The sequence below is a fragment of the Pelodiscus sinensis genome, chromosome 4, assembly GCF_052426305.1.
Source record: "Pelodiscus sinensis isolate ZL-2025 chromosome 4, ASM5242630v1, whole genome shotgun sequence".
NCBI lineage: Eukaryota > Metazoa > Chordata > Testudines > Trionychidae > Pelodiscus > Pelodiscus sinensis.
Window position 1 is genome coordinate 92,886,952 of NC_143055.1, and position 20,648 is coordinate 92,907,599.

The 20,648-nt window shown below is 44.5% G+C and overlaps 1 protein-coding gene across 7 annotated transcripts in view; it reads left to right on the plus strand.

Moving 5' to 3' along the window:
• Window positions 1-849: 849 nt before the first annotated feature.
• SCOC (short coiled-coil protein) overlaps window positions 850-20,648 on the plus strand; it is a 40,061-nt gene continuing 20,262 nt past the window's right edge. Inside the window, exon 1 of one of the 7 annotated variants that reach the window (XM_089777989.1) lies at window positions 850-1,183. In XM_089777989.1, coding sequence (XP_089634115.1) covers window positions 1,120-1,183 — 64 coding nt within the window. In that variant the 5' untranslated portion in view covers window positions 850-1,119. Of the gene's footprint in view, window positions 1,184-19,447; window positions 20,607-20,648 lie in introns of those variants that run through there. The other 6 variants (XM_089777988.1, XM_075929923.2, XM_025180257.3 and 3 more) reach the window with 6 other exon arrangements.

Here is a 20,648-nt window from a genome sequence, read left to right on the forward strand (position 1 = left end):
AGAGTGATCCCCCATCTCAGTGCAGCCAGTGGCCTCTGCTCCCCATTGCCATGCTAGAACTATATTTATTTACTGACAAATACAATTTGCAGAATTGTAAAATATTGTGCAACTAATTTAAACATTTTGGGTGCATAATTTTTTTTTTTTTGGTGAAGAATTCCTCAGGAGTTGCTCATGCAGCTAGTCTTACTAGCTTTGATGGGACTGTTCAAGCGAGGAAAATCACTCAAGTCTAAATACAGGAAGGACACAGGGGTGGCCAACCTGTGGCTCCAGAGCCACATGTGGCTCTTCAGAAGTTGATATGCAGCTCGTTGCATAGGTACCAAATCCAGGGCTAGAGCTACAGATGCCAACTTTCCACTGGGTGCTCACTGTTCAACCCCCAGCTCTGCCCTAAATACTTTCCCCCCCAAGGATCCTGTCACTTCCAACCCTCTCTAATGAGTCTGTCACACCCATGCTTCCCCTCTTCAGCGTCTCCCACTGAGAGAGCGCTAATCCCAGTGGACAGGAGGAAAAGGCGAAGAAGGCACTGACTGATGGGGTTGCTGAGAGTGGTGGTGGGGAGATAATCAGGGCTGGTGACATAGAACTGCTGCTCTTTGGCAATGTGCATTGGTAAATTCTGGCTCCTTCTCAGGTTTAGGTTGGACACCCCTGGACTACGAGCTTTTAATTTGTAGCTCCCAAACCTGATCACTGCATTTGCTTGAGCTACAAGTAAATTATCTATTTGAGCTCTCATAGTTGGGTTTTCTCCTCCACCTCTTCCTGTCTTGAAAAAAAAAGAAACTTCTTTATGTAGAACGAACAGTACTTGTCACACAACCAATCTGAAACAACAGTGTTTGCTCTGCATGTATCTGATCAAGCTGTTATAACTCTTTAACTTTGTAGTTTAACAATTTCCGGGAAAGAGCTCAGAGTTCAGGCAAGAGATCACACTGAAAGAAAAACGTGTAGAGTTAACTTGAAGGATCAGGTAGCACCTATTTGGTGGATGGAATCATTAAAGATTTAACAAGCCATGTCACATGAAAGCTGAAATATGGGTGACAAATGCCACTGTTTAATGCATTTGTGAAACAAATCTGTTTGAAAAACTGAAACAAAATGGAGGTACCTCTGGAAGATGAGGACAGCACTTTCACCAACATTTCCCTGGCAGATGATTCAGGTAAGAAGCCACAGCCATTTGATTATAAAACACAAAAAACAAGGAGGCTAAACAATAAGATTAGGTAACACAAGAAGTTTGTGTGTGTGCATCAGACTGCTCATTACTCATTATTATGAGCTAGCATGTTATTTTAGAAAATGTCCTTAAGTAAACTTTTCTAGTTGTTTAGTTGAACCAGCCTTGTGATTTTAATAAAAAATAAGATTTTTCTGAGGAGTTGTGGAAGTTCTCTGAATAGCGTATGATGACAAGTATTCCCAGCTAGAAATTGTGTAGTCTTCCACTATCTTAATAGGAAAAATACAGTATGTTTGTAATCTCAGAAAATGTTACTGTTAAAAAATAACAAAAAATGAAATAACACAGAATAACAACATAATCAATGTACAGCAGAGAAAGGTCAAAGTGTCAAAAAAATAATTAATGTATGCAATGAAATAATATATTTAAATCAAACTGTTATGCATTTTACATTGTTTTAAAAGAAACTGCAAGGCACCATTTGTGGACCAAAAACTTATTTGGAATAAGGAATAAGATATTTGAATTTATGGGAAAAATTAATGTGTTATACCATGCATATGTAGTAAAATTATTAAAGAGAACAAGCCAGATTTTCAGCTTGCATAAATCAGCATGATCTCAATGGAACAATGCTGATTTACAATTATAGAAATGTATATAGTATGGCCCATTTCTTCCCCTTCTACCATATGACTCTTCATTATAACATTTATTTTGTGTAGTGTCTTTTGCATACATTGTCTCCTATAATTCAGACTTTTAGGATCATATTCTCTACCAGCATTGTATAAATGTGATGGAGCAGAGAATCAGTCTGTTAAATATTATTTTATTGCTTTAGAAAGCACGCATCCCTGTAATAACCAGGAATTTATATGCAAAATTAAAACTACAATTTACATAAACTCATGAGTGGTGTATATAAGAGGCTTGAAATAAAAAAGGCTGGCCCTGCAGGGAGTAAATGCTGTACATGTCACGGGACATCTCTCTTTAGAAGCGTGCCAGCCTGCTGCCTTTGTGCCCTGGGCAGAAGCACCAGAAATTCGCCAACACTGGGGACGAGGGGTACTGGTGCCAGACTGAGACCTCACCGGTGCTTTATCCCAAAGCCGCATACTGCTTCTTCCATCCTACGTCTTATGCTAACTCTTCCTCTTCCCTTCCCATCCCATTCCAGCTCCACTTCCTACCCTGAAGCTCACATTTGGGTGGGATGCACAGAATGGGGGAGGCAGGGGGAGACTGCACAGAACGGAGGGGTTGGGCATGTTTGGCAGTGCGAGACCAATAAACCAGTGGATTGTTCCCCCTCCCAACTCTTGGGGGCAGGGAGTGTCACCCAGCAAAGGAGGGGTGAGAATGGCAGCCTTTGTTCTGTGCCCCAGGACAGTACCCACTTGGCCCAGCATAGTTCTTGGCCAGCTGGGGTGGAGGTGGGGCTGAATTCCCAGTCAGCAAGGGGCAGGCTGCACTTCCCCAGGCCAGGCTCTGCAGGGAAATAGAGAGGGGTGGGCAGAAAGGGATTCATAGAGTATCAGTTATGTTGCTGTCTAGCATTCACCTCCCCACCATGATACCCTGGCTGCACAACCCACCTACACACCCTATATCTGCCACACACAATACCCATCTGCGTGTGCGCGCACACACTTGTTTTCCTGCCTTCAAGATAAGTGACAGTGAGGAAGTGGGCAGAAAGGAATGAGCTACGGGCAGGTCCTTGGGGGAAGAGGCAAAGTGGGGGCAGGAAGAGGCAAACTGAGGGTGGGGCCTCAGGGCAGAACAAGCAGATGGAGCCAATGACTGAACACTGATGTCCTGTCCCCACCCCTCTTCTAGAGAGCTTCCAGCACTTCTTGGAACAGTCTTCCCAAATGAAAGACTCAGTCACTATCTATGCATAAACTACTGACAAAAATAACTTTATACTTATATGGGGCAAATCCTGCATTCACAGAGGAGTTGCTGGCAGTGGACCTGAAGCTATTCTGCTGCAAACTGGGGTACAGGATTTCAGCATTAGGGACAAAGAGTATGCACACCCTCTGCACAACAATGATCACTGTTTCATGGAGGCTCCTTGTGGCATAGCAAGGATGGAACCACAGAAACATCATCTAGCTTTCTGCCCTTTGATGAGGATTCATAAGGAACACAGGGTATGACTACACTGCACACTAAGCCCTAAACTGTGGAACCAAGGCTTTGGATTGAGTGTTTCCAAGCTCATGCTTCAGCATCCACAGTACACTGTAAATCCAAGTTTACAACTGCTGGACCCAGCTCTCATAGCTGTGCTAACGTGTCCATACTGCACAGCACAGACCTGGCTTGGCTCTGTGTCTTGAGCTATATCCACACTGCAAAATGACAGGGCTTAGAGTCAAATTACAGTGGGATTCAGGCTCTGACCATCCTCTAGCAGGGCTCTGGGACCTACCTCCCACTGACCCTAGTCAGATTTGTGTGTGAACAGAAAGGCAGCTCTGAGATGGACCCTGTGCTTAATGAACAGTGCAGGCATACCCACAGTAGGGATATTAAGGACTAGTCGACTATCTGATAAGCAAATGCTTATCAGATAGTCAGTCAACTAGTGGATTCCCCCCCCGCCTCTTGCTGCTTCTATCAGATAGAGGCAACAAAGGGAGGAAAGAGGTGGCGTTCAAAGGGGCAATGCCACAGCTGAGCCTGGGATCAGCTGTGCGGTGCTGCCACGCATGGAGCCCGGGGTCATCTGGGGACTCCCCAGCTGACCCTGGGCTCTGCGTGGCATTTCAAATCTGGAGTTCAGCATAGAGCCCAGGATTCCCAGTGGACTCTGAGTCCCCCACTGACCCCAGGCTCCATGAGGGAGCTTCCGCTTTGAAATGCGCAAGAGTTACCGCTGGGTACTCTTGTGCATTTCAAAGCTGGCACGCCCGCGTGCAGCCCTGGGCTGCACACAGAGTTCTGCATTCCTCCTTTGAAATGTACAAGAGCCCCAGCAGAGGCTCTTGTACATTTCAGAGGAGGAATGTGGAAGTGCTTATTGACTAGTCGAGAAGTCGATGGAAATTCCATCGACTACTCGACTAGTAAATTAACCGTTACTTAAGATCCTTAACCCACAGTAACTCCATGGTTTAGGATGATCTGCATCTGCCAAACACCCACCTTCTCAGACCAGATTGGCACGAGGATTCTGACCTTCCAAAGAAGGATCTCAAAATGCTTTGGAAGTATTAATGAACTAAGCCTCAAAACACATTTGTCAGCAAGTAAAATATTATTCCCACTTTAGAGATGAGGAAAGTGAGGCATAAAGAAGTTCAGGCCTACGTACACTTGATCTATCTGACTTGCCCAAAATCACATAGGTAATGTGTGGTTACATCTAGAATAGCTGGAAGTTCTATTCTTCAGCCCCAAGCCCCATAGTAGGTAACAAAAAAAAAAAAGCTGCCGCTTCCCCCTATTAAATATGGTTAACAACCAAGTAATTTGTCAGTGATTAAGAAACCCACAAATATAAACACCCAAATCTGGAATTAAACATGCTAAACTAAATAAATATGCTTTGCACTGAAAGCTAAAGTGCCTACATTTGGGCTCCGATGGCCCATTGAGAGTTGTGAATTTCAGAGTTTGTCTCTCTGACTGAGACAGACCTGTCACTGACCCCAGAAATTTTTGTCCCAGGAATGAACAGCAGGATCAATAATTAATCATAGAAATTAGAAGGCTCTGAATAGGCTAGAGAGAAAAATAATATTTTCATATAAGATTTGAAATCAGAGGGAACAGAGGCCCAGACATGCTGTTCTAAGAACAGTCATGTAATCCAGATTAGTGATCCATTCAGTTCAGTGTTCTGTCTCATCTAGTGGCCACATGCGTCAGAGCCAGGTGCAAGAAACCACTTAATCCCTACTAGGGATGTAAATGAGTAGTCAAATGTATAATTAACTGATAAGCACATGCTTATCAGTTAATTTTCTCAACTACTCGCATTCCCCCCGCTTGCTGCCTCTGTATCAGAGGCAGCAAGGGGGTGGGAAGCAGGCTTAAAAGCCGGTTCCCTCCAGCACTGGCTCCACAGTAACTCCTGCCCCTGCCCCGTCCCCCACCCCCCCCCCCACACACTGCTGCCTCTATCCGTGGGCCTAGGCACACCGTGGGCAGAGGCTGCTTCATGGCAGCAGCCCCTGCCTGCGAGGGGTCCCAGCTCCCCATGGTCAGAGGCTACTCTGCCTCCTGCGGAACAGCCTCTGTCTGTGGCGAGCCTGGGCCTGCCACGGACAGAGTCTTGTCTCCAGCAGCATCTTCTGTCTATGGGGGGCCCCAGTGGAGAGGGGCTGCTGCCACCAGGGACCAGCCTCTGTCTGCAGGGAGCCCAGACCCCTCGCGGACAGGGGCTGCTGCCACTCCATGCTGCTGCCTCTATATCAGATGCAGCAGCGTGGGGTAACGGGGCTCCCTGGGATTGGGGCCACAGTGCACTTGCTGCTGGCCCTGCCCTCGGAGACTATATAATAGTCAAGTAACCAATAGGAATTAATGCAGTTACTCGACTACTCAATTAACTGATATCTAACACTCCTAATCCCTAGTAGTTAAATAATGGTTTAAAGCCTGAAGCATAAGGTTTAATATCACTTCCAAAATGTTTGTTAGCATTAACTATTATATCTGGAGGGTAGAAGCGGAGGAAGAGAAGGGTCTTACAATTACAGACAGAGAGGAGGCCAATTACTCATGAACAGGGAAAGAAGGAAAGGAATTAGAATGTGTGGGAAAGAAAAAGTTCTAAGAAATGAATTACAGCCAGTCAAGGAGGGAGCAAAAGCAAAGAGCATTTTAAATGAATGATAAGCAAGTGGACTTTGCTTGAGCATGAGCCAATACAGAAGCAAATGCTCCAGTTATTAAGTCTGACCACGGAGAGGCACTCATCTTAATGAACTGTAGTAAATATATCTGCACCAATCATCAGAGATAGACATAAATAAAGAATTTTAATACTGAGGAAAATAATGCATATAGCCAACAAGAAAAATATTGTGATAAACGTATGTGCTATCTGATCACATATCAGACAAATAAATTGCAACTTTACATGTCAAAGCTTCTTTAGCACAGACACAGCAAAAAGCCAGGGAAAACTCTGGCTAAGCAATGGCGTTACTGACTCTAATGAACTGACTGCAAGCCATGAATATTTAATATCTACTGCTATTTCATAACAGCAGCATTTCTCCATCTTCCTGTTAAAACCCAGATTTTTTTAAATCTCATTTTTAATTTGAAGCAGACAGCTAATGCAAAATGGTAGCAAAAGATAAACTTCAGTGGCAGTACAACAGCAACATAGACATCTAGGTGTGTTTAGAAGCCAACAAGCAGCAATAATTTATATTTGTGAAGAAGTAAAAGTAATTCTGCCTTTGGGTTAAAAAGTAAAGGGGTACCTTTTTCTTGTACATACAAACAAAACTTTACAAACTTCTCAAAGAAGTTTATAGACCCAATTGATTATACAGGCAGTCCCCGAGTTACGCGGATCCGACTTATGTCGGATTCGCAGTTATGAACGGGGATTTTCTCGCCCCGGAGGACTGGAGCGGCGGGACGCCTGGTCCCGCCGCCCGCCTCCTCCGGGGCGAGAAAAGCTGCTCCCCGTCTCCCTGGTCTGCTGGGGGAGCCAGCAGACCAGGGAGACAGGGAGCAAAGCGGCGGAGGACCCGGGGCCGGACCCGCGGTGCTTCCAGCTGCAGACCAGGGAGACGCTGAGCAAGGCGGCGGAGGACCTGGGGCCGCGGAGGACCCGGGGCCGGACCCGTGGCGCTTCCAGCTGATCTGGAAGCGCCGCAGTCCGGCCCCGGGTCCTCCGCCGCTTTGCTCCGCATCTCCCTGGTCTGCTGGGGGGGGGACGCAGCTAGTGCCCCCCCCCCCCCAGCAGACCAGGGAGACGTGGAGCAAAGCCCGGGGCCTGTGGTAGAGCAGGTGGGGCGCTGCCGGTTGGTCCCGCAGCACCGCTCCTTGGCGCTACTGGACCAACCTGGCAGCACCCCAGCTGCTCTACCCCAGGAGTCCTGATTCAGCTGCTGAATCAGGACGCCTGGGGCAGAGTAGCTGGGGTGCTGCTGGGTTGGTCCAGTAGCGCCAAGGAGCGGCCGTGATACTGGACCAACCCAGCAGCACCCGAGCTGCTCTGCCCCAGGCGTCCCCAAGTCAGCCGCTGCTGAAACTGACCAGCGGCTGACTACAGGAAGCCCGAGGCAGAGTTGCTCTGCCCCGAGCTTCCTGGAATCAACTGCTGATCAGTTTCAGCAGCAGCTGACTTGGGACGCCTGGGGTTCTTAAGTTGAATCTGTATGTAAGTCGGAACTGGTGTCCAGATTCAGCCGCTGTTGAAACTGATCAGTTTCAGCAGCGGCTGAATCTGGATGCCAGTTCCGACTTACATACAGATTCAACTTAAGAACAAACCTACAGTCCCTATCTTGTACGTAACCCGGGGACTGCCTGTATAAATAAAGACGAAACTTCAACTAAATGGGGAGCCCAGCACTTACCGTTAATTGAAGAACCCAGCATACTTCCATTCTATACACTACATTAAAGCCATGTGAGCTGGAACAAATATTGGATTTGTGCCTGTTTACTTTTTTACATTGTATAAAAAAGGCCCAACTTTTTTTTCCTGATTTGTGGCTTGGTGTTTTATACATACATGTACGCACATATGTATGTACAAGAAAATCAAGGTGAACAAGAGCTGAATTTCTAATGGAGAAAAAAACATGAAAAATACTTCACAGAGAAGCAAAAAGGATAAAACCACTTACTCCTCATTTTAAGATCACCATTAAAGCTTTGAAAGGTCATTGAAAGGTCTTCCCACAAAACACAGAAGTACAAAGGCTACATTAGTAAAATGCCAAGACCATGCCACATACTTTAGGTTTGTCATCCATAGCCTCAAGCCTGGGAAAGAATCAGTACGACCAAATTTTGATACAAGTTTGTGCATAGGGAAAAATGCACACCCAACTATCCTACGTCAACAACATGGATCATTCTGTACACAAATAGGTTCTTAGCAAACACTTTGCATATATTATCACCACATGTAAGTGTACAAATGAGGGTGTGTCCATGCATACAGTTTCTCACATGAAGGTGGGACTCAATTTTTTTTAAAACAAAATCTTATTTAAATGGTTCATGTAGTGCTAAAGAGAGGAAATGTAAGTAGACTATAAGCTTTTTGAGTCAGGGACTGTTTCCTATTCTGTGTTTACACAATGCATACCACAATAGGGGCCTGGTTTCAATGGGGCCTATAAGTGCTACTGGCATACAAATACTATACAATAATATGACACAGATCAATGCAATAACTTAAGATACAGAACTAATTCATTCTAATAGCAGCTTGATTTTGTTTAAAACCACTATTATGAAACTATTATTATCAACATCATTTCTGCTTTTGGTTTAGGTCCAGCTGTGACTGTCTAGCTGCATTAAGGTGTCGTGTGTTACTTACCACACTTTTTATAGCTAGTGGCAAAATGTAATAATAATTGTATTGCATTCTGGCAAAAACAGCATTACTTGAAAATCTTCTCAAAGGCCATCTGTCATCTCTGCAGATAAAGAAAAGACTTGACATTAGGGACCTAGAGTAGTTAGCAATGCTAGTAAAAAGTATCAAGCAGTTTGTATTCCTTTTCATTCTTCCCCCATGACAATGTTGGTTAAAGGAGAAAATACTGCAGTCTAAAACGTAATGTGTCATACTCATTTCAGAAAATGTACAATAGATCTTATTCTCAATGAAAAAGGAGCATGCATTCCTGCTTGAATGGGTAACAGTGAAGCCTGTGTTGTCAGTCAGTGGAAGCAGACTACTGTGCCTGTAACCCTGTCAGAAAGGAAGTGAATGTTTTATTGGTTTACCTTATGCGTCATGGCAAAAAAACAAAAACAAAAACCCTCATGATGCAGACAAGAGTTTTACAAATAAAACACCTGAAAGTGTTCGCCACCAGTAGGACGTGACAAGCTATATTATTATTTGTCTGTTGGGTCAGAAACCAAAACATGCTGAGAGTCTCTCTTTCTAGTCATTACATAATTGAGCATATTCATCCCCTCAAATAATCTTGACTATTAATGATTCCTTATATACTGAAAGATCACTGCCATTATATGGAAAATACTCTTTTCAGTAAAGCTGAATAAATTAATTCCTTTTGCAAGCAATGTCAGCTAGTTTTAGGAAATCTTAATTGGAATTTGGGATATGTATAAGAACAGATAATTACTTTTGTACAGTGAAACTTGCTGTTCCTGTAAGTTGAAGATAATAGGGACTACAGTATCGTGAATAACTCTCCTGGTCTGGCAACATGCCTTAGATAATATTATAAAGAACATTAATAAGAAATTATTAGTTCTGGTTCTTAGATACATGTAAATCAGTTGTGACTTCAGGGTCACTGATATCTTGCTGAAAATTATGCTCTCTTTCTCTCTGTCTCTGTGTAAATCTTCAGTCAGAAAATCCATTTAGCTGAAATAAATGATCTAGCGTAAAACGTAAAAATGGTTTTAATAAACAAAGAGGCTGAATAGTGGAACATTACTTAGGGCAGTACTTAAGACTTTCCAGTAATCAAAAGAATCCTCTTATTCCTTTTTTAAACAGCACTGACTTGATATTAGTATGTTGGTGTGCTGCTTTACAAGACAGAACAAACAATTTGCAGCTTATGTGAGTAATACTATAATGTTTTCTTCATGACAAAGGGCATTGAATTTCAGAAACAAAAACAAACTAGAAAAAATTCTATGACCATAGTCTATATCTAATCTCGCAATCTTCTGGTGAATGTTTCAGACAGCCTTTAATATTCAAAAACAACCAAAACCAAGGATGACGACTTTGCATGCACTCACATGCAAATTAATATATGCCCTTTGGATTTCGTTCGTCCCAATGAGAAGGGAGTGAAGTGGCAGCAGATCTGCTGCTAGGACTTTGCTAAAGGGTAGTTAATCTTCAGAAGGCAAATCTGGCTGTGGAGATGGGTATTTGACATCATACATGTTACTCCTGGGGGAATTCTGCTTCACTGCATGCAGGCAGAATTCATATTCCTTGTAGATTTTTTTCAATCTCTGCAGAAAATACATTCTGCCAATGAGGTGCTGAAGTTACACCTTTCACTCACCTAGGGTTGTTATGGCACCAGAAAAGAGGCAGCTGCTCCTGGTAGAGAGCAGCCAGCTGCAGAGAGGGAGAAGATCCTGTACCCCTCACAGTGCCTGCCTGTAGGGCCAGTTGAGGAAGCATGGGATATGGAAGGATGGCTAGTGTGGGACAAACGGTGCTGTTGGGTTATGTCATGGACTGGGGTTTAGAAGGACAAGTGGGGGCTGAATGAAGGGGTACAGATGCACTTGGCAATGGGGGAAAAGGTTCAGGCACGCATGGGAATTCAAGGATACATGGGGATTAGGGAAGGGGTGGCTGATTGGGGGTTCAAGGACACACAGTGACAGGGGAGGTGTAGGGACATGTGGGATAAGGGAAGATGTTCCTGAATGAACAATAGAGGCTATGGTTCAGAAAAGGTCTGCATGGTGGAGATTCCCCAACACCCTAACAATCCCTCCCTCACTCAAAAAAACCCGTTCTATACAACTCCCACCCATACACAACAATCCTACAGGATCATTCCCGGGCTTCTTCCCACAATTATATCCCACTCCCTTAGCTCCTCTGACTTCCCAAAACTTTTGCACTGCTTCTGAAGGGTGTGGAAAACATGTTTCTGAACTGTAGTTTAAATGATTACTCAGAGTTGAATGAATATGCCTAGTAAGGAATCTATTTGTCAAAAAACATTTCTTGAATTTTTTTATCATCTGTATTATTACAGATGTAATTGCTGATAGGTATTTTGAAATAAATTATCAAAATAACTGAAAATGATATGATCATACTGCATTACAGGCAGTCCCCGACTTACGTCGGATCTGCACTTACGAACGGGGCTTTCTCGCCCCGGAGGTCGAGGTAGCGGATTGCTACCTGCGAGCTCCGGGGCAAGAAAGCCCCGTTCGTAAGCTGCTCTGGTGCCCCTGGTCTGCTGGAGACCGTCTCCAGCAGACCAGGGGCACCGGGCGGGTTCCCGCGCTTCTGAGGCTTTGCCAGAGCAAAGCCTCAGAGGCGCGGGAACCCGCCGCTGCTGCCGCTTCAGTCCGGGTGCCTGTGGTCTGCTGGGGATGGTCCAGAGCAAAGCCTCAGAGGCGCGGCACCCCGCTGCCGCTGCGGCTCTGCTCCCCGTGTCCCTGGTCTGCTGGGGGGGGGGCGCGGCTAGTGTGCCCCTCCCCCCAGCAGACCAGGCTTTTGTTTTGGACCCTGGAGCAGAGCAGCTGGGGCGCTGCCGATTGGTCCTGCAGCGCCGCTCTGGGCATTACTGGACCAACCCGGCAGCACCACAGCTGCTCTGCCCCAGGTCCTGATTCAGCCGCTGCTGGTCAATTTCAGCAGTGGCTGAATCAGGACGCCTGGGGCAGAGCAGCTGGGGTGCTGCTGGGTTGGTCCAGTAGCGCCGAGGAGCGGTGCTACTGGAGCAACCCAGCAGCACCCCAGCTGCTCTGCCCCAGGCGTCCCCAAGTCAGCCGCTGCTGAAACTGACCAGCGCTGACTACAGGAAGCCTGAGGCAGAGTTGCTCTGCCCCAGGCTTCCTGGAATCAGCGCTGATCAGTTTCAGCAGCAGCTGACTTGGGGAAGCTTGGGGTTCTTAAGTTGAATCTGTATGTAAGTCAGAACTGGCGGTCAGTTTCAGCAGCGGCTGAATCTGGACGCCAGTTCCGACTTACATACAGATTCAACTTAAGAACAAACCTACAGTCCCTATCTTGTACGTAACCCGGGGACTGCCTGTATTTTAACAAATTCAACATGTGGAATTTTTCAGAATTTTAAATTTTTGTGTGCAGAATTTCCATAGGAGTAACATGTGCATATGATGTCAGACTCCCTTTTCACTTCAGAATCAGTGCAACTAATCATGACAAAAAATGAACTATTTTGTCTGATGTCCCCAAAGGGAACACTCACATACTGATTATGATGGTATTTCTACTACAAAGGGATCGCCACTGTTCCTTTTTCTGGCAAATTTATCATTGTAGGTGATAAATATTACCTTCAGTGTACTCTTAAAAATTATCAAGACAAGATTTTAGTGCTAAAATTTTGAAAAGAAGAGACACATTTTATCTAAAGGGGTTAAAGAAATACTGTTGGCTAATGACGTTAGTAGAGTTACACAAGGGTTTTATTTGGTCTACTTCAGTCAAAAGGGACAGAGTCAATTAAGACTCCAAAATGTATCTTCCCTAAAAAGGAGGGTAAGTTTCATGTAGCATCTAATGCCAACAATCACTGTCTGTACGGCATTGCTTAGAATTTATTTCGTATTAAGCAAGGTAAATGATTGTAAAAATATAGCACCATATGTATGATAGATAGTAGGGATGTGAATATTTAACAGGCTAACTGGTTAACCGAGGGCTGGGCAAGAGTCTTGCCTAGCACTTTCACCTGGCCCGTGGCAGCTCCCAGTCCTGCCGCTAATGCATTGCCTGGGAGCTGCCAGGGAGGCACGTGCCCTTTCAATTGCTTTTATATAAAGGGCTTGCGCCTTTGCCAGCGGCTCCCAGGCAACGTTATAGCAGCCACAGGGAAGACGCAAGCCCTTTAAAAAGCAGGAGCTGAAAAGGCTCACGCCTCCTCAGTGGCTCCCAGGCAACACGTTAGCGGCAGCAGGGTTGGGAGCTGCGAGCCCTTTCAATTGCTTCTATTTAAAGGGCTTTTTCCTGCTCGGGGGGCTGCTACTGAGAGGCCTGGGAGCCGCTAGGGAGGCTTTCAACTCCTGCTGTTTAAAGACCCCACCTGTCCCGCAAGCACTTTGGAAATTTTTGAAGTGGCCCCCTCTGTTCACAGTGGGCTCAGGTGCCCCACAGGAAGGGGCTGCTCCAGCTGAGATGTTGGAGCAGCCTCTGCCTGCAGAAAGGGCAGCTTCCACCTGACTGGAGTGGCACCCCAGCTCTCTTTTTAATTGGTTAACCAATTAAATGGGATTTTACATCCCTACTAGGTAACTTACAGACATGTCTGAACCAGAGAGCTTACAACCCAAGGAGCTCCACTGACTTCACTTTGATTTGCCTGCACAATTTGCAATGCATAAATGAGATCTAGGGAAATGAGGGAGAGGAATTATTTAAGCTTAATACCAATGTGGACACAAGAACAAATGGATATAGGCTGGCTAGTAGGAAGTTTAGACTTGAGATTAGACGAAGGTTTCTAACCATTAGAGGAGTGAGGTTCTGGAACGGCCTTCCAAGGGAAGTAGTGGGGGCAAAAGATCTATCTGGTTTCAAGATTAAACTAGATGGGTTTATGAAGGGGATGGTTTGATGAGATAACATGATCTTGGTAACTAATTGACCATTCATTATCAGTGGGAAATAGGTCAATGGAGGGATGATAGGAGTTATTACAGAGAACTTTCTGGGTGTCTGGCTGGTGAATCTTGCCCACATGCTCAGGGTTTAGCTGATCGCCATATTTGGGGTCGGGAAGGAATTTTCCTCCAGGGTAGATTGGCAGAGACCCTGGAGGTTTTTCGCCTTCCTCTGTAGCATGGGGTACAGATCACAGCTGGAGGATTCTCTGCATCTTGGGATCTTCAAAGTATTTGAAGACTTCAATATCTGAGATATAGGTGAGAGGATTATTCTAGGAGGGGTGGGTGAGATTCTGTGGCCTGTACTGTGCAGGGGGTCAGACTAGATGATCATAATGATCCCTTCTGACCTTAAAGTCTATGAGTCTATGTAAAGAAAAAAAAGAAAAAATATAAGTGATAGAGTAGCTATGTCTATTAGATATGTTGGTATCTCATTTTTTAGATTTTTTCAATTTTTCATCTATTTTTGTAACACTTTGGTGAGGAATAGGATTTGCAGGCATCTAAACAAACTGTATCTCCCTAAAATCCTCAAGATTGTTTTGGTGGGTTAGTTTTTTTTGAGGGAATATATGAGCTTTTCATAGATTAAAAATTTTAAAAGCAAACAAACTTACCTCACTTAGTCTTTGTTCTGCCAAATGTGTTGAAAATATAGTTCATCTTCTAATTCAGCTATCTCCAACACAGAGAGCACATTGCCATTTCACTTTCTTGACAATATTTGTCACAGTGCTGCTGTAGCCATGTTGGTCCCAGGATATGAGAGACAACATGGGTAGAGTAATCTCTTTTTCAAGACCAAATACTGTTTGTTGGTGGAAAGGACAAACTTGCAAGCTCAGAGCTATTTTTCCAGTCATTCCTTGTGAGCCCTTGGGGGACCATCTTTATCCAATGCAGCAGGCAGACACACATGATCCCCTAGGGACTCACAAGAGAAGGACCACAAGAAGAGCTCTGCACTGCTTAAAAGCCTGTCCTTTCCACCAATAGCAGCAAGTGCAATAAAAAATATTACATTACCCACCTTCTCTCACCTATTATATTTTACCTTCACTTTACACATCTGCACTATGATACATATAGTTGATATGTCTTTAATAGTCAGTCCCTTATTGGTTCCATAGTCACATGTATGGTCTTGGTTCCAGGTCCCAAGCTCTTCTCCCTATCCCACCATTTAAACAACATCAGCACAACTGTTCTCACTATGTATTCACCAACAAAATATTTCTCTTTTCTTTCCCACTCATATCGCAAACAGCTTATTCAAGTACTACAGACTGTATATGTGTCCATCCCCTACCCTCTTGTCATGTTATCTTCAAAAACATTGACCCACAGAATATGAAGAAGGCTTTTAATGTGGCAGAACTTCTTAGTACTTAAGGCATTAGTTTGGGACGTCCCTGCTCTGTTACATGTCACTTCGTTTCTCCGTGTCTAAATTCCCCATCATTAAAAGTGGGATAGTAGAGGTGTTGTGAGAATAAATACATTAAGAATAGTGATGCACTCAGATACTATGGTCATAGGAGCCATATAAGTACCTACAAAACAAATGTGGTAGTATATGATTCAGGCAACCAATAACTAATATAACTGACTGTGCTACAGAAATACACACAAGGAAACATTTGTCCAATTCCCTATGCATCTTTAAATAACCTAACAATATGTACGGTCTGTAATGAATTCTTCATCATCTCATTTTCTGCATCAGCTGAGGCCTAAAGCTATACAATTTTATAAAAGGAAAAATGTAAGTCTTGGATACAATAAAACAACACAAATCTCATTTACCCGCCCAAATGATCAAAGAGATATGTATCAAAAGTAGACATTATGATAGGATTCTCACCCAGACCAAGCAAAGTAAGACATCTGCCCTGGCAGCATTTCACATGACAAAATGGAGAACACAGCAAATCAGAATTTCTAATGCTTTTCTCACATGATTTTATAATTCAGACAACTGACTGGTCCACAAAAGAACAAGCTAGAATAATGGTCTGAAAGGGACATTTATTATTGCATGCAGTGCAGTTACACACAGTCATAGATAGAGTAGATAGAGTTATAAACTAAGCAAGGTTTCCACCGAAAGCACACTCCACTTTAAAAAACAACAACAAAACCTTGTAGGATTAATTTTATGAAACATTTTTTATAAAATAATAACAGCATCTATGATAGGGCTTTTGGAGTATTCCCCACCCTCCTCCTCCTTGAATTTTATAAATGTTATTAAACGTTATTAAACCACTAATTTAGATAGAATTTACTTGAGAATAGTTTGGAGGCCTAGCAGTTATACCACCCCTGTGAACATTAAAATTTGTGCAAGAACAGGTCCCTTGAACTTTAGAGGCCTGTTAAGTGCTGAACACCTTCAGTTCCCATTCGTATAAGCAGGAATTGCAGGTGTTCAGCATGTTGCATTGCTGAAATGACACACTCAGGCTCAGGAAGAGAAATAAGACAGTGCTTTGTTTAGTCAAATTAACCCCATGGTTTAAGGAGTGGCAGTGCTAAGATCCAAAGTTCCCTATCTTAAAACAGGGAATAATGGGAGTGAGAAACTAATACAGGTCAAACCTCTCTGGCTGGCAACATCCATGGTCTGGCATGATTTTAGTTAGCCAGATGTCCACTTATTATGGGTGAGGCCAAGTTTCCCACAGTGCCATAAAGCTTATGTACAGCCACCAGTCCTGACTCTCAGTGCTGTTATTTAGCTCTAAATTACGCATAACTGTCTTCCAAGAGCTCAGTAAGCAGTAAAAGTGTTGGTAATGCTGCTAGACAATACTGACCTCCCTTGGTGCAGCAAATACTCTGGTTTGGCACAAATCACGTCCTAAGTGTGCTGGATTAGAGAGGTTCAACCTGTACAACTATGAAGAGGAACCTCCTCCAGTAAAAAACACCTGTAACACATTTTTTTGGTGGGCAAAAGTGTTTTTATCCTAGTAAACAAACTCCATATATGTACACACATACATATAAAAGCCAGCCATGATCTTGAGTAGAGCTAGAATTTAATCAAAAACAGGAGAAATGTGTTGTGCTGGCAGTTTTGTTGTAGCAGTGCTATGCACTCTCTGTGCCAGAGATCTTCTAAGAGAATTCTTGGTTGCCATTTTGGCACCATAACAAGGTAAGCATGCAAGATCACAGAGAGAGAAAGCTAGCTTATGTCATGTATTAGTAGCAAGCACTGGCCAATCAAGGAGTGCCACTGACAAGCTCCCAAGTAATAGCTACAGTACTGGGGTCTTGTTTGCAGGGATTAGAGAGGTTAAAAAAAGACCTTTTCTAAAGGCAAACAGCTTGCAGCAACTCTAATCACAAAGGCCGCATAAGAGAGAGGCTGAGGATCAGCCATAAATCCTTTTATATCCTGAGTAACTTTTTCATTTTTATATTAACTGTTTCTTGTTAGGTAAAAAGAAGAAGAGTTGTATTTTTCTCTTTTTAAAATTAGCACAGAATTTAGGAAGATGCTCACTGGAATCATGGAGTACTTTCCGAGGTGTAAATGCAGCAGAAAATACACTTCTCCAAGAAAGAATAGTATAGTCCAACACACTCACCTACTTACCCATGTAGCACCAAGTTACCTATGTACACTGGCACGTCTCTGCTGTTCCATCCCCCTGGAAAAAACCCTGTAATATTTAAGGTGGCTAACTTGAGATGTCAACAGATTATATGACAGGAAAGTTCAGAATCTGTAATTAGTTGCTTTCTACATCCAAGTCCCTAAATTATCAGGATGGGACATGAATGTAGAAGCAAACAAACAAAAACACAAAAAACATATATTCCCAAACAAAACTAAAAGCACAACTAGCAGCTTCTTTTGGTCCAAATTTAGTGTGAGCCACATATGTACATTCAAGGACAGGATTTGGCTGAAATATCTTTTAGGGTATCAAAAGATTTCCAAACTAAAAATCCTAAATTGCTCAGTCACTTAGCTTTTTGTTCTGCATTTCTACATTGTCTAGCACTATATGGTCCTGGCCCATGAGTAGGGTTCCTAGAGGCTACAGAAGCAAGTTAAACAACAATGGAAAAGTTGTTACATGGAAATCTGTATGAAGCCTAGATACCAAAAAGAAATAATCAGAAATGTGTACTTCATCAATATGTGGCATTGTATTTGTACTATTATTTGGTTATTGTACATTCTAGCAATGCTTTTATGATTTCATAATAGTACTTTATCAGAGTATTAATTTAAGATTATTAATAGACAGAATATGGATAATTAATGGTCACCTCCACTCTATTAATCTAACTTTAATCCTGTGGCATTTCTATACCATTAACACAACATGAAGTCATTGTGCAATCTACAGTCTAATCAGAAAAAGTCTAAATGCAAATCACTTCTCTGAATCTATTTAAAAGATCTGTGCCTAGCCTAACTAGACACTAGAGGTCGCTCTAACACCATCCTTTATTCAGTCATCATTGGTTTTCATTACATTGGAAGAACTGAGAGGTGAGCCTGAGTGAAGGCTCATACTCAAAATGTCATAATTCAGCATCACCATGTCACTATATACAATAATTATATAGGCTTTATAGAGCAGTACATGTCATTGAAGCATTGTACAAACATTGACAAAAACAGAAATACAATTTGAGCTTCATAGCAGTTTCCCAACCAGTGTATGCTAAAAAAAAATGACCTAATCTTAGATCCTACAGTAAAGTATAAGAGCAGGTGCACTCACTCAACTTTGGGTTGTTCCACTAACTGAACCAGTTCTCAGCATAAATTAAAAAAGCCTAATGCTCTAATTTATGATGACTACAGTTTTGAATGATCATTCTGGCAGCTAAGGTCATAAGAGATCACTAACCATGCCCCTTTGCTGCATAGGAACCTGGGTGAGCTTCAAGGTGCTAGGGTGGGGGTCTCTGGTCACAATGTTTTCTCAACCAGGGACCACAAACTAGGGATATGAATGTTAAACTGGTTAATCAGTGGGGGCTGGAGCAGCCCCTACCTGCATCAGGATGGGGCTTCTCCACCCCCGTGCCCCCCTTTAATCAGTTAACCAATATATTTATCCAGTTAACCAATTAAATGGGATTTTACAACCCTACTGGAAACAGGATTCAGGGATCCACCAAGCAGGGTCAGCATTAGACTTGCTGGGGTCTAAGACTGAAACCCCACTGTCTGGGGCTGAAACTACCACACCACTGCCTGAAAGCGGGAGCCTTGCTGCCTGAACTGAAGTTGTAGCCTGAGAACTGAGCTTTGCAGGACCCTGGGCAGTTGCCCTGCTTGCTACCCCATAACTAGGGTCCTTCCAATTTTAACACCATGAAAAACATGTCAAGAAATTAGCACTACCATGAAAAATGATCTCCCAGAAATCAACCAGGCTAGAGAGGGATAGGACTTCTTCCCTTGCTGGGCTGTTGTTAGAGGGATATCAGATCCACCCCCACAGGCAGCACAGAAGTTCTGCAGCAGTCCCAGAGCTGGGCTTCAGGCTCCTGCACAGTCTTGAGCTACCCAGACTACAGATTGAAGCTAAGGACTGCAGCTTCTGCCATGGCCCTGGGATGCAATTTCAGATTGAAAAGCCAACCTTTAATGAACTCAAACACACACCTTTTTCCATGCTCAGATAAAGACTCTAGTACTTACCCGTTCCTCACCCCTAAGACAGGGACCTGCCATTCATTTCCCATTGTTGTTTTGACTCAGCAGCAATACTTGTCATAATCCATTTCCAAGAGTTGGCAGGGCACCTCTGCTGTTGATAGGAAACACCCCTTCCCTGAGGGTGCCATTGGATGCCCTCCATCTCCTATCCCACTCACTATCCTGTGCACCCCTTCAGCTCCCTCCTGCATCTACACCACTGTCTGCTTTGCTCACCGCCCCTTCCACACTGTGTCTCTCTGCTGCTTCCCACAGTGCCTATGTCTGTCCAGCCCATGAACCATAGTGGTAGCCATTTTGCCTGCGAGCTGGCTTCCTCCTGTTGACAGCAGGGAACGCTGATAACAGTAGCAAGAAATGTCTGACAATGCACCCTCCATTACGTGTGGGATAAGTTTTGTTATGTGCACTGTGGCGTGCGCAGATGCGAATCCCAGGCAGAGACACGTGCTGCTGGCTGTGGATGCTGCGCTAATCAGCTGGGTGGCGTCTGAATCTCTCCAGCGTGGCCGCCCAAGCACTCGATTGACAGCAAACCCTGTGGGGTCAGCGGGCAGCCAGAGGCGGGAGGGGCGACTGCGGGTAAGGGACACAGTGATGAGTAGCAGCTTCCCGTTAGCTCCTCGCCCGGGTAAAACACGCCGCAGCGGGCAGCGCTGAGACAGGGCTCAGACTCAGACCTGCTGGGAGCGCTGCCAGCGCAACGCCCCCCTCGGCCGAGCCCTCACGTGACAACAACGGTTGTTACCAACTGCTCCAGCAACAGCCCACCAGGGCGCTAGCAGCTCTCTGGGCTTCGGCACCCTCACGCCCCTCCCTTTTCCCCCAACTCTCCTTTTCGGCTCGCAGGCCCCACCCACTATGGGGCATCTTATCCAATCAGGCAATGAATCAGACTGACGTCAGGACAGATGTTCGCTCGCTTTGCTTATTGGCTGCGGAACGCCCCGCTCCCCTTCGGAGCTGAACTGCTCCCCCCCATCCCGCCTCCTCGGTGTCTGTTGTGTTTGTGGGGCGAGCGAGAGGAAGCGCGCGTGCGCCGACAGCCCCAGGCAGGGAGGCTGCGCAGGCGCGCTGAGGGAGGGGGAGAGGAAAAGGTAGAGCAGCGGCAGCGAGCGCCGGTGACCGCAGCTTGTGGAGCAGCGGCGCGAGGTGAGCGGGGAGGGGCTGTCCCGTTGTGGGGCGCGCCTGGGC